The 14,899-nt window shown below is 47.5% G+C and overlaps 1 protein-coding gene across 3 annotated transcripts in view; it reads left to right on the top strand.

The window, feature by feature from the left end:
• The window catches only part of Maf (MAF bZIP transcription factor), a 312,899-nt gene that overhangs the window by 77,480 nt on the left and 220,520 nt on the right, over positions 1-14,899 (top strand). Inside the window, exon 2 of one of the 3 annotated variants that reach the window (XM_071604454.1) lies at positions 14,211-14,241. The exons of the other annotated variants lie outside the window; for them this stretch is intronic. Coding sequence (XP_071460555.1) covers positions 14,211-14,226 — 16 coding nt within the window. The 3' untranslated portion in view covers positions 14,227-14,241. Of the gene's footprint in view, positions 1-14,210; positions 14,242-14,899 lie in introns of those variants that run through there. 3 annotated transcript variants of the gene reach the window in all.

The raw sequence follows: 14,899 nt of genomic DNA, 5'->3' as shown, positions 1-14,899 counted from the left end.
CCACGTTCCTTCAGCTGAAACATGCTTCCGGCGTCCCACTCAGAAGACCCTCACCTGAGGGATGTTGGTCCAGGAACTTCGGCTGCTGTCTTGCTTGCCAAAGGCACAGTGACCAGGAGGTCCTGTGGAGATTCTGAGACTGAGAGCTCAGGTGGCACCCTGATCCTTCCCCCAGGAACCCAAGGAACTTGACCGCTGAGATTCAGCTGCCTGAGAGGAAGGGGCCTACAGAAGGTGCCCACATCCAAGGGACGTCCTAAAGGCAACACGCAAAGAAAGGACGCAGGCCAGGGCCGGTGACCGAGTAGATATTTAGTCTCATCCATTTCGAGTGGCATGGGTCTAACTCCAAGAAACCTCGTTCTTGTTGCGTTGTTGACTTTGGGGGGATGAATCGGGCGGCTCAGGAGACGCATCCTCCCCTGGAGCCCAGGGGACACGATGCCATTCCCCCTGGCTCTTGCCCGTCTGCTCCCTTCTCTCCCTGTGCTCCTCCGCTTCTCTCTGTTTCCTTCTCCTTCCTCTCCTCCTGGCAGCCGTCTTGTGCCGTGTTGCAAGAGCTTCCTTCTGTCCACTGACTCTTGGGTTGCTACACGTTTGCTCTGGCTCCCTGTCCCTGTGGCCTCACGTCCTTGGGTCTTCTAGTCCTGCTCCGATAGCCTGGTCACAGAGATGCCAGGTGCAGACCCCAGCTATCCCATTGACGGCTCTTGCTGACCCCCTTGGACACCCTTAACAGGCCCTGGTTGACCTTTGGCCCCGCGGCCAGCACTGCCCGAAGCAGGGCCTCTCTCCATCCTGGCCACGCCCTAGTCTCAGGTTCTGGCACCCTGTCCAGCACTATGGGAGTGGACGCAGTCCTAGCTGTATGGCTTGGACAGGAAGCAAGAGCTTCCGGATAAACTGGTGATCAGAAGGCTCTTCCCTAGGAACAACGGGTCCCTTTCTCTGGGGCCTTTTTATAAATTTTAATCTTCCTCCTTTGACAAACTTCCCCCCTCTCTTATGACCGAGGGACAAGGACAAAGTAAAAATACACGAATCCCTCCACATCTTCATCTCCCAGTAGAAAACGCTGGTAAAGGGCTTGCCGGCTCCCTCATGGCACAGGGGCCTCAGACACAGCAAAACCAACACAGAGTGTGACCTTCCAGATCACACTTAACAGCATGTTTTTAGGTTGTTTTTCAGAAAAGAAAAATGTCAGTGCTATAAGACAGGAATTGGATCAGCTTCACCATCTTCCACCGGTCCTCCGACTTGGAATCCTGAGTCTAGAAATTGGTTGAATAATAGCTTGTGTTTCAGATCAGATGTGTGTTTGACATGCTGCTTCTTGGACATCCTTTTCGTTTGTTTTTCTGAATTTAAAAAAAAAAAAAAAAACCTGTGAACTCCGGCAAGTGCTCAGGCTGCAAGAAGGCAAATGTGGGAGCCCCAGAACAAACAGGACACCCTGGGAACAGAAGAGTAACTTCTGTATATGTGTGGGTGCACATGCACACGCACACACACACACACACATAAGCATGCAACATCATAACCTTATAACCAGGGAATGTGTGGAAGGGAACATGGTCCCCTCCAAACTGTGGCAAAAAAAATAAATAAATAAAGAATAGATCCCTCTGGCATTTCCCTGTCTGGGGCATAGTCTCACGCTATATTCATCCCTCATCCACCCATCTGTCCATCATCCATCCATCCACCCATCCATCCATCACCCATCCATTCAACTGTTCATCCATTCACTTATCCATCCTCCGTCCGTCCATCCATCCATTCAACCATGCATCCATCTATACATCCCTCATCCTTCCATCCATCCTCCATCTCTTCTCCATCCATCCATTCATCCATCCAGTCATCCATTAATCCACTCACCTGCTTCTCCTCCATCCATCCATCAACCACCCTTCCCTGGAACCATTCAACTGAGAATTATTGGAGACACTGTGCTCTGTGAGTTTCCTGTGATTCTCATTTAATTCTCAAAGTATACCCACAAGTTAAGAAACTTGCCATTTCCTCCTGATAAGAAAGCAAAGGCTCAACCAAGCTAGTAATGTTCTGAGTCCTACAGCTCTGAGGGCATGCACGGGAATCCAGCCCTTCACTCTCCGAGCCTGAAGCTTTATCTCCTGCTCTGTGCTCACTGGGGGAGTGGGGACTGTGGGGCACCAGGTGCAGGCTGCAGGGTGAAAGTGGGAGGCAGAGGGAAATGGAACAGTGGGCTCATGGGTCCTGTCCTGCTGCTTTGTGAAAAGGATTCCAAATGTCTCGGCTTATGCTAGACTAGGGCTGTCGTGAGCAAGCCAAGGGAGATGGCCCACACAGAAGGTGGGCGTCATATCTGGATATCCAATTCTAGGAAACACCCTCTGCTGGGTAGTATCTAAAAGATCATAGGGGTAAAGTGCAACCTCTCATGGAGGGAGACATTTACTGAGGACCCTCAACATACCAGTCAATATCTTAGAGCCAGAAATCATCAATTTAATTGTTTCTCTTATTTATTAAAATAAAATGAGCTAATTTCCTAAGTGGTTTCTGGGATATTTAAATAGAACCGTGCTTAAGAACTAACCACAAAAATAAAATAATGGTGGAGTTGCACACTATAAAAAGAGGTCAAGATTAGGGAGTAATCATAAGGAAAAAATGCAGACCAAACAATTCTACACAGCAGCTCCGATTGGGCCACACATTTGGCCCTGAGCTTCCTGGTGACCAACGTGAAAAGGGAAGCAGACTCAGTCATGTGATTTTCCTTGTCCAAGAAGAGAAAACAAAGCAGTTCCTCTTCAGGCAAAGATAAAAAGGAATTCACTCCCTGGGGTGAGAGTCAGAATCCAGCCACAGTGGTACATGGAAAAGTCAAAAGAAGGCCATGTGGCCACTAATTTCAGTGCAGTACAGGGAAGTGTCTTAAAACGGAAAAATTTTAAATTGGGGACCACAGTGGTTTAGGTTTCCCATCTTTGAGAGTTTTATTTACTTTAATTTTGAAGTAAATATTTTTTTAAAAAATATTTATTTTTTTTTGGTTGTAGTTGGACACAATACCTTTATTTTATTTATTTTTATATGGTGCTGAGGATCTAACTCAGGGCCTTGCACATACTAGGTGAGTGCTCTATCTCTGAGCCACAACCTCAGCCATGAAGTAAACATTTTTTCTTACTATATATACATTTTTTAAAGAAAAAAAAAACCCAAAAAACAACTCCATCCTCCAACAACCATGCATCCATTCATCCTCCTTTTTTTTTTTTTTTAAGCTCTTGGGAAATGTAGGTTCCTTTATTTGTAACTCATCTAAATTCCGGTAGCTTTCTGGTTGTGCTGATTGATAAATCAAGGGATCATACAAGGAACGTTAGCTGTTTAGCATAGTTTCTGAAAAACTGTAGACACTTAATAAAAAAAATTGTTAATTGAGTGCATAGAATAGGAGCAAGGAAACCGTCTAGCAAAAATGAAAGGCAACGTTAATAGAATACTGGACGCTCTTCCTTCAAGCTCCCTCAGAAGTCAGCTGGCTCCTGAGCTTGTGTCAGCCACCAACCCGAGCTGCCCTCCTCAGCCACTTGGTCCCTTGAACTTGAACACTCAGACAGTCCTACAAGGCTAACACTTGAAAACATTAGCTGGTCCCCTGGTTTCACATCTACGTACATACGTGGACTTACATGCGTGAGTGCAAGTGCACATGCGCACACTTGACCCAGTTCCTTTGATAAGCAGCTTTTTCCGACGTGATGAAGCTTGGGGCCTACTTTTTCCTCTATTAGGCGCAGGGTCTCAGGTGTAATGCCTAGGTCCTTGATCCGCTTTGAGTTGAGTTTTGTGCAGGACGAGAGATAGGGGTTTATTTTCATTCTGCTGCATATGGATTTCCAGTTCTCCCAGCACCATTTGTTGAAGAGACTGTCTTTTCTCCACTGTATGTTTTTGACACTTTTGTCTACTACGAGAGAACTATATTTATGTGGGTTTGTCTCTGTGTCCTCTATTCTGTACCCTTGGTCTACATGTCTATTTTGGTGCCAATACCATGCCAGTTTTGTTACTATAGCTTTGTAGCATAGTTTCAGGTCTGGTCTTGTGCTGCCTTCTGCTTCCCTCTTCTTGCTAAGGATTGTTTTCACTATTCTGGGTCTCTTATTTTTCCAAATGAATTTCCTGACTGCTTTTTCTATTTCTGTAAGGAATGCCAATGGGATTTTAATTGGAATCACATTGAATCTGTATACCACTTTAGGCAGTATGGCCATTTTGACAATATTAATGTTGCCTATCCAAAAGCATGGGAGATCTTTCCATCTTCTAATGTCTTCTTCAATTTCTTTAGTGTTCTATAGTTTTAATTGTAGAGGTGTTTCACCTCTTTTGCTGATTCCCAATTTAATTGTGAATGAGGCAGTTTTCCTAATTTCTCTTTTAGAAGATTCATCACTGATGTATAGAAATGCATATGATTTATGGGTATTAACTTTCATAAAGTGCAAGAAATAAAATCAAGAATTAATAAATGGGATGGACTCAAACTAAAAAGCTTCTTCTTAACAAAAGAAACGATCAATGAAGTGAAGAGAGAGCCTACATTTTGGGAGCAAATTTTTGCCACACTAACATCAGATAGAGCATTAATCTTCAGGATATATAAAGAACTCAAAAAACTTAAACATCAGAAAAACAAAAATCCCAGTCAATTAATGGGTTCAGGAGCTGAACAGACACTTCTCAGAAGAAGACATACAATTGATCAACAAATATATGAAAAAAATATTCAACATCTCTAGTAATCACAAAAATGTAAATCAAAACTACTCTAAGATTTCATCTCACGCCAGTCAGAATGGCAGTTATCAAGAATACAAACAACAGTAGGTGTTGGCAAGGATGTGGGGGGAAAGGCACACCCATACCTTGCTAGTGGGACTGCAAATTGGTACAACCACTCTGGAAAGCAGTATGGAGATTCCTTAGAAAACTTGGAATGAAACTACCATTTGACCCAGCTCTCCCACTCCTTGGTCTATACTAAAGGACTTAAAATCAGCATACTATAGTAACACAGCCACATCAATGTTTACAGTAGCTCAATTCACAATAGCTAAACTGTGGCAGCAACCTAGATGCCCTTCAGTAGATAAATGAATAAAGAAACTCTGGTATATATGCACAATGGAATATTACTCAGCATTAGAAGAGAATAAAATCATGGCATTTGCAGGTCAATGGATGGAGTTGGAGAATATCATGCTAAGTGAAGTAAGCCAATCCCCCAAACCCAAAGGCCGAATGTTCTCTCTGATAAGTGGATGCCGATCCATAACAGGGGTGGGGAGTGGGGGGCCCATGGGAAAATTGGAGGACCTTTAAGACATGCAGTTGATCATATATTTATATGAGAAGTTTTAATTGGGCAAAGGGGAGGGAGAGGTGGGGAGGGTACATGGGGGCAGGAAAGATGGTGGAATGAGGTGGACATCATTACTCTGGGTACCTGTGTGACTGCACATACGGTACGACACTACATCGTGTACAACCAGGGATATGAAAAGTTGTGCTGCGATTGTGTGCAATGAATCAAAATGCATTCTGCTGCCATCTAACCTAATTAGAATAAATAAATTAATTCCAAAAAAAGCAGCTTCTTCATCAACATGTGGAGACATAAGAAGATGTGTGCAGACGACGTGGACAGTTTGATAAATTTTGGTAGAAGGTTAGCCCCCATAACCCCTTCAAAGAACACATAGACTCTTTCCCTCACCCAGAGCATTCCCTTGGGTCCTTGCAGTGGACCCCCAACCCCACCCCATGCACCCACTGACTGAGCTTGTGAGTTTCAGTGTGTTGTTCACATCTTCTTCTGACAACTGGGAATTAGATGGAGCAGAAAGGCTTAAAAATTCGGAGGCAGGTCAAGAGGTCCCAACCCCTTGTTTTATGAATGGGTAAACTGAGGCGACAGACTTGTCCAGGCCAGTCAGTGGTGAAGCTGGTGGAACTCTCCAGGTCTCCCAGGCCAGTGCGGTTTCCACCACAGTCAGTACCTGAGTAATTCTGGCCCTTACAACTGATGGGCTCGTGGGAGGGGAACCGGCCAGGGGACAGGTGACATATATTCCATTGAAGTTAAAAATTGCAGTGGTGGTGGAAATTATTCTGAATTATCCTCAGAATTATTAAGAAAATGACACCCTTAAATAAATGTTTGAAAGAAATGAGTTTCTTTCAATGGGAATAATACCTCACAGCTACTTCTCAGAACTCCAAAGAGAGAAACAAATTAAGAGACACCCTTCAAGCAGTCGGAGGGAAAAAAAGAGACACAGAGTTCCTAATAAATATCTCACCAATCCAATTATAACATTCAAATCAAGGAGAGAAAAATATGGTATCAAACATAATGAAAGTTCCCCTTCCCATCGGAAACACCGTCTGTTCCTCGTTGTCCTGCGCCGAAGGGGATTCCAAAGTCAGCGTTTGTAGGAGAGAAGGGAGGGGGGTAAAAGCCATGTAAATCAAAGTGAAATAATCAAATTTTTCTGGTGGAAATAAGTTCAGTTGTTTGATGTGATTTTGACACTCAGCATAATTTCAGCACCGACACTGGGGCTGGGGTTTGCGGTGTCTCGGGGAGATGAGATGGGAATGGTGAGAACTGATCAATCAGGACAATCGAGCTTAGGCGTTGAAGGCAATGAGGCCTTCCCATTTAGGGGCAAAACACCGATTTCTTCTAGATTCACTGCTGATAGAAAAGCAGAGAAGACCTGTCACCAGCTGAAGGTGGATGAGTGGACCCCAGAATTCTTATCCAACCAGAGCCTTAGCGGTGATCTTGTGGAAATACGGGCCTTGCAGACATATTTAGTTAAGATGAAGTCATGATGGCATAGAGAGGACCCCGGGTCTAGTGACTGGTCTCTAAGGAGAGGAGAGGGTGGAGACAGAGAAGACAGGGACACAAGTAGGAGTGTTGTAGATACACCAACAACCACGGGGCCTGCCGGCCACCACAGGATAGGGGACGGCGGCATGGAGTGGTTCTCAGAGCCTTCAGAGGGAACAGGGACCTGCTGACACTTTTCCTTAAGACTCCTGGCCTCCACATTGAGAGGACACTTCTGTTTTGGTGATCCCCTGTAATGGGCACCCATGATGGCAGCCCTAGGGATCACAATGCTGGCATCAGGTCAGACAGTTCCTCTTACAGAAAGAAGAACCTGCTCACCACCAGGATGTGGAGACACCAGGAGCCCGGGAGCGAGTGTTCCTGACAGAAACTGACTTGGAGCGTTTTGCATGAGCAGTTGAGCCTCTCCCAGGAACTCTCTGGGGAGGCCCTGCTCCAAGTCCCTCTTGTCAGTGAGGAGCAGGGGCCTCGGGGAGTCTAAAAGCTTCTAGCAAGACCCCTGTCTGCAACCTCTGGTGCTTGTTTGATATTTGTAGTGAGAAACTACAGTGATACCTACAAGCCGCTCTGCAGAGACCAGTCCCAGAGTGCTTTGCAGAGAGCACGCCTTGAGCACCAGAGAGGCGGACAGGCGGGTCTTCACAGCTCCTTTCTGGCTGAAACCACCCTGCTTCTGGAAGACACCGCCGGGTGTGCAAGTCCAGCCTGGTATGAAGAGACCCGTGCTTAGAGTGGCGTGGGGGGAAGCATCCCAGGCAGGGAATCTGGCACGACGAGCAAGGGGCTCTGCCCTTCTGCAGGTGGAGGTCTTGGGTGACTCACCTCTGGGCTCCCGTAGCCTGGGAGTCTACTGTGCAGACAGATGGAGGTGGGTCTGTGTCAGAGGGCACATGCCACCTAGGGGGTGACAGTGTTCCCTGAGGAACGTCTGTGGTGCTAGCGACTGGGATTACTGATCACTAACCCTCCCTCTCTCTCTCTCTCTCTCGCTCTCTCTCTCTCTCTCTCATTGAGTTAAGCCTCTATAGTAGTTTCCTGTGACTGATGCAACAAATCACCACAAACTGAGTGACTTGGAACAAGAGCAGTTCATTCTCTATAGTTCTAGAGGCCGGAGGCCTGGAGTTGAAGCTCAGGGAGGATAAGGTTTCCTCTGAATGTTCTAGAATTCGTTTCTGGCCTCTTCTGGCTTCTGTTGGCATTCTTTGGCTTGTGGTGGCATCGCTCTGCTCCATGTCACCTTCTCCTCTGTCATCTGGTCATCTCCATGTCACATTCTCCTCTGTGTGTCTAAGTCCCCCTCCCTCCCTCTAGGGATGCCTTTCATTGAGTCTGAGGCCCACTTGGGTGACCCGAGAGAAGATTCTGCTCAAGATTCTGAACTTAGTCACACATTCTGCCATATAAGGTGTCAATCACAAATTCTGCACATTAAGGACAGGATGTATCTTTTGGGAGAGTTTCTTGGACAGTTCAGGCCACTCTAACAAAACACCACGAATTTGGAAGACTCACAAACAACAGGAATATTTTTCATAGTCCTACAGGCTGCGAAGCTCATGATCCAGGTGCCGGCCGAGACGGTGTCTGGAGGAGCCCAATTTTGGTTACTAGGTGGCACTTTCTCATCATGTGCTCACATGGTAGAAGGGACAGGGCAGCTCTCTGTGGCCTCCTTCATGAGCCCTCTACTGACGACCTAATCACCTCCCAAAAACCTCTCCTACCAAAAAAAAAAAAAACAAAAACCCATTACATTGGTGATTAGCCTTGGACATGAGAGGACATGAGCATTCAGACCACGGCTGCCATTCAGCCCCACGGCCACCATGCCATGTGGCTTCGCAGACCTCTCTCTGGAGCGGGAGCCGCCTGAGAACTCGCATGTTTCTGCACACTCCATTTGCACAACTGTGCATGCAACCCTGCGGGGTCTCCTGGGAGACACTAATAGGAATGGGGGCAGGGGAGATGTGGATTGAGGAGAGTCAAGGGCACAGGTGGCCGCCTCTGACCCACCCTGGTTGAGCCAAGAGAGGCCTCTCAGAGGAGGTGTCTTCCAAGGGGTGGCCAATCCTGACAGCAGGGAAAACTGTTTAACAATAAGCCTTTTTTCCCTGTCTTATTGTTTGTTTTAAATATGGGGATTCAGAGGCATGGAGAGGTCAATTAATCCTCTGCCTGTTTCTGAAACTTCCTTTGTAAAGGAGGGAGGGAGGGAGGGAGAGAGAGAGAGAGAGAATTTACGTGCCAGCATTTAGACCCGTTCAAACGCAGCCGCGGGCATCCCATTTTGGTGGATGCGCTAAATGACTTAAGAGAGTTGGGAGACGTAGGAAAGATGTTTTTATTATTATTATTATTCAGAAGAGATTTTATTTGATCATATAAATCGTTACACTCACTTAAGTTTCTGCCTCAACCAAGACCAAGAATTACACCCACCAATATTCTCAGGCCGACTACTACTGTATAGAACCTTAAATTGTAACTTGCAAGGAAAAAAAAATAATAATCAGAGGGATTTATCATGATTGGAGAATCAGAATCTGGAAAATGAAAACACCCCCGGCTGCAGAGATGAATTTGCATACGAAAACAGCCCTGGGTGTCATGAGCAAGATCTGCTTCTCTTTCCACTGGTTTGTTTATTTTCCTAGCGCCATCATTTATTAAATAGCTCACATTTGAAGCATCTCCAGGCCCCGCCATCTGCATTTCGAAGAGAAGGACTCCTCTTTGTGAACCTCCTCCTTTGAAAACTTAATCCATATGGAATTCTCCATCCATATAGATGAAGGCAGATATACAAGGTATGTTATATAATCCCACAGCAAGAAACCGCTCTGTTAATAAAACTCAGAGAATTTCTAGTAGCAGCTGTGATAACAGAACCTGGGGAGCATCGTGCAGGGAGAGTAATAAAGCATAGTAAAGGAATTTAGGTTGTGTCTTTGAAACTGACTCAGTGTGTGACGGTTCCAAGCCTGCTGATTGTATTGGTCAGTGCCAGAACCACCCCCTGTCATTCGAAAATCATAGCTGCCTAGAAGCTACTCTTGAGTGTCATACTTGTTATGATATCATATGGAATCTTCCAAATGAAACTTCTTCTCAAGTGCAGCCCAGCTCTGTTCTGGAATTCCCTATTCTCCTTTCTTGCTGTATTCTTTTTTTTTTTTTTTTTCTGTTAAGACATCACCATCTGACATAACACATGTATCAGTTAGCTATTGCCATGTAACAAATACCACAATGCATTGCAGGTTTAAAACAACAACATTATCTTAGAATTTTTGTGGGTCTGGAACTTGGGTGGTGTGGTTTAGCAAGATCCTTTACCTCAGGATATTTTGCAAGGTGGCGAGAAAGACGGTGGCCAAGACTGTGGTCATCTCATAGCTCAATGAGGAAGAATTCAACAGGAATCTCTGGGAGCCATTATAGAAGCTGCCTAGGTAACTGCTTATTTTAATGATATATTTGTATATCATCTCCATTCTGCTAAAAGATTAATTCCATAAAAGCCAGAGATGTTTCTGTTTTGTTTCTATGTCTACCGTTTCCAGAAGTGAGTTTGACATGTGGTCAGCACTCACATATTTGTTGAACAAATGAACCAATGAAAAGGCTACTTCTGAGTTAAGAGTCACAGTGACTTTTGGAGAGCAGAGGATGATTGACAGGGAAATCAACTCCAGGGAGACCAGTGGGACTCTGGATGGAGTTCGGTTGCTAAAGGCCAGTGGTTTGCGTAATGGGACCTCCAGAGCAACTCGAAACTGCTGGGTTTGGGGGATTCTGGGCTGAGCACGGGTGGAGGCTGCAGAAGTGGGGCATGCCCAGAGGGGGAGTGCAACTCCTGCTACCCCCGTTCTAATGGAGGCCCCCAGGCCCCAGCCAGTCACTAGGAAGAACCGGCAGGAGGCCTGCACCTGAGATCAGCAGTCTTGTAGGACGGAGCCCCACACCTGTGAGGTCTTCTCTGACTGCAGGTCCCGAGGGTCAAAAGTAAGCCACCTCCTCAGCCTCCAACTGGGGCCCGCTGAGCCCACCCGTTTAGTGTCAGAAGTGGGATGATAGAATAGAAAACTGGCTTTTCCTTTCTAGGGACTTTGCAGAAGCCATTGGCTTTACAGACCTTGAGGTGGAAGACTAGGCTGGATTATGTGAGTGGGCCCAGTCTGATCACCTGAGAACCTTCTAGGATGTAGTGCCAGGGCTGGAGACCTCAGGGTGGAAGCCTGTGGGTGGTTCTGAGTCACAGGAGGCTACATGCAGGGACATCTGGGGGCCTTCTAGGAGCTGAGAGCCAACTCTGCTGAGAGCCAGCAAAGGAGCAGGATCTCAGAGCCGGACTCTGCCAGGAACATGAGTGAGCAAAACGAATTTCCCCTGGTGCCTCCAGAAAGGAGCACGGCTGGCTGCACTTCAGTTTTAGTTCAGCGAGGCCCACACTGGGCTGCTGACCTCCGGAACTGCGATGCAATAAATCTGTGCCGTTTGCAGCCACGGAATTGGTGGCCATTTGTTATGGCAGCAATAGAAAACTCATACGATCGCATGCAAGAGCTCTGGCCTCCTGGGGAGGCCAAGTGTGATAGAAGGCCTTGAAAATAGCAGTGCAGAGGTTACACCTGCCGCCACCACAGCAAGGACCAAGAATCATAAATCCTGGATCTTTCCAAAAGAACCTTATTTTCAGGGAAATCCTGTTAGAACTAGGGATTGCAGGCCTTGGAGAAAGAACATTCCATTTTTATTAATGCTTGTCCACAAAGGACGGGCCAGGTCTTTGCTCCTGTGAAGGCTCTGGGGGAGGAAGCTCTCTTCTCTTGGAACTTAACATCCTGGGAAGAACTGATTGTCCTTCTTCCAGGTCTACAAAGAGCTGGTTGTTTTGAGCGCCACCTGATTTTGTATCTTTAAGGAATCTTCTTACTGTATCTTTTTTTTTTTTTTTTTTGTATCTTTAAGGAATCTTCTTACTGAAGTAAAGGAAGTAAAGGTTAACAGACCTTCACGATGTGTGAACACCCACAGAACCAGGGCCGACGTGGAAAACCACATCAGAACCACCCCAGTGACCCCTCTCCCCACGCTACCCCACCTCCCTCCTAAACCCAAAGATTAATTTTGCCAGCTTTTGTGTGCTGTGTACATGGAATTGCATAGAATGTTCTCTTTGGAGTCAGGCCTCTCATTCCTCCATGTGTTTGTGAGATTTTGCTGCCTTTTTCATGGAGAGATGGTGGTTGGTTTCTTCCTGTGGCTGAGCTGCGATCGTAGGAATAGAACATAGGGTACCCTTGACCATGGATGAGGCCTCAGCTGTCTCTGCTTTGGGACCTTTGTGATTGGTGCTGTCTGAGGTCCCTGGACATGTCTGTCTGGGAACATGCAATCTACACCTCTCTACATGGGTTCACACCTGGGGCAGAGCGTCCCAGGCCAAACACACTGCTTATCTTTCTCGCGATGAAGAGAACACAGGGCTGGAGCCAGCGTAACGTGAGGAAAGCAGGTTGGGCCACAGCAGCCTCAGACTCTTTATTTAATGTTCTCTTCTGCTCACTGCTCTGAGCTCATTTTGATTTGGGGCGGTAATTGCAATTTTGTCTTTTGAATGTCCCTTCCATCTCGCACCCCTTGTGAATGGCTGACTCACCCCCACCCCAATCCCAGGCAGGCCGTTCTAAGAAATGTGGCAAATGCCTCTGTGTCTACATTCTGGTCGTCTGATCCTGAAGACCTGTCCTCAGAGCTCATGTCTGAACCTCCTGCTATACGCCCCCCACACACACACACACTGCCCAGCTCATGGGGATATTTTGTTTTATTTTTAAATAGGATTTTTTTTAATTCACCAAGAACTTTGCAAGGTAGCCTGAGATTTTTGGGCTTGGGGGGAAGTTCTGAGTCTGACTTTTAATTAGTCAGTTAGTCACTTGGGTTGGGATCCCCCACCCTGGCCTTTTTCTTGGTCCAGGCTTCCTGAGGAAGGGACAGAGGAGACCCGCTGTTGTGTGGACAGGCTGCAGTCATGGCCAGCTCGGGTCTAACTGGTCCCCACTAAGTCACCCCTTCCTTGCTGCTTTCACAGGAAGGTCCCCGGCACCTTGTCTGTCCCTGTAGCCAGCTCTACCCAGGGCTCACGTGACTTCTCGGGTGTGGTGTATTAGGTTTAGGTAAGCAAATCCTCTTAAGAAAAATTGTTCATCAGTTGGCCTAATTCACACATCCGGAGCAGAACGTTTTTTTGTTACCTGGTGGTTGTCGGCTGGTGCGGCACGATTTTTGGGCTGAGAGGTGGGGGGCACCAGGGCCAGAGGTTGAGGTTCTCTGTGGGATGTTGGATGCTGGTGATTGATTTCACCAGGGAGAGCCAGGGCAGAGGGATGGCGACTCCAGAGTTGATGGGGACTTGGCGCTGGCAAGCTGGCTCTCTGCCTGCTTCCCGTGTCCCCCAAACCAGAGGCCACACTGCATATGCTGTCAGACCCCAGGGAAAGACTTCCAAACCTGCTTGTTTGACTGACCAAAGGTCCCATCCTCACATCTGTGCCCTATCTTGTTCATAAGACTATTGCTGCACCCTGGTCACTGGGCCCCCTTACCCGTGTGTTCAGTTTGGAGTTTGTCCCATTTGTGGGAAGACCACCATGGGGGCCCTGGTGTCTGGGTCTTGTGCTGCTCCAGCCACCAAACTCATCCTGAAGGTAGAGAGCTGGTTCCACCATGTGTATCATGCTGGTGGTCTCCGACACCCTGACCCTCCCTGACGGCTTGCCCTCTGTGCCCCACCTCCACTCCTGTTCCTGTCTTCTCTGAACCCGGACTTAGAGGAGCACGCCTCCACGTACAGACGGCATCACCATTGTCTCTGCCTTTAACTGGATTTCTCTAATTTGCACCTGGCCGTTCCCTTCGTCACCACGAATCTGAACTCATATGCTGACCCATCCCCACATCCTCAGTAAACCTCCAACCTGCTCCTTCCCCATCCTTCCCTTATCCCAGAACCACTGCTGGGCACGACAGCTCAAATCGTACAGAGATATCAGAACGGCGTCCCTTCCCTCGTTATCGTCACCATTATGGGTCCTCATTATGAAAGGCATCTGCGTCTTTGTGTCTCGGTTCACAGAACCCATCATGGAGGACTGTCCAGCCCCTCCAGTGCACAGGTGTTCTACACTCATGTGTCAGTACATGGAGATTCCTCTCTCTCTCTCTCTCTCTCTCTCTCTCTCTCTCTCCTCTCTCTCTCTCCTGCCAGGAGTTGCATGGTCTGAGTGATTTATTCATCCAGTGATAACCAGTGAGTCTTAGAGCTCAACTCTCCTTTCCGTCAGAGGAGGCTCCTCCGTGGATCTCCCCACACAGCCCTTGGTTTCCTGGGGTACAGAGGCTCTGGTGACTCCCACTGCCTGGCGTTTCGTCTTCACTCCTGCCTCATTTGAATGGCTGGCGATTCAATCAAGACTCAGGCACGTGTCCAGCTGTGCCCGTGTCCAGGCTGGTGAGCCGTACAGCGGCTCGGGAGGATGCCCGGCAGCTCCAGGGCCAGGCAGGCGTGAGGGCTCCTCAAGGCTCTTCCTGGGCCCTTTTGGCTTCCAGGCTACGTGACTGCATCTACTCCTCAGCTTCTATCTGTCTGGGAGTTGAAAAACAGCTGTTTCCTGGACACCTTCCCTCTGCCCTGCACAGGTCTGGGCACTTGGAAGCACCATGTTCAAAACTTCCCATCCTAGTCTTCCCTAAAAAAGAGCAGACACTCGGCTTGTCACTGCTGTTCCTTTGGCCAGGTGAATTCTCTCTGAATCACCCTCCCTCCTTGTTTTCTAAATGAGAGGTCTGCCCTCCAGAAGCCCTCCTATCACCCAGACTGAGTTGGGTACCTCTGTTCTCTGATGGGTCTGTCCCTCCCTCTGCTGTTGCTCTTGCTTTGTGTTGTGACATTGCCCG

Source organism: Marmota flaviventris, chromosome 18 (genome assembly GCF_047511675.1).
Source record: "Marmota flaviventris isolate mMarFla1 chromosome 18, mMarFla1.hap1, whole genome shotgun sequence".
NCBI lineage: Eukaryota > Metazoa > Chordata > Mammalia > Rodentia > Sciuridae > Marmota > Marmota flaviventris.
This window is presented reverse-complemented; position numbering and strand designations above follow the sequence as displayed.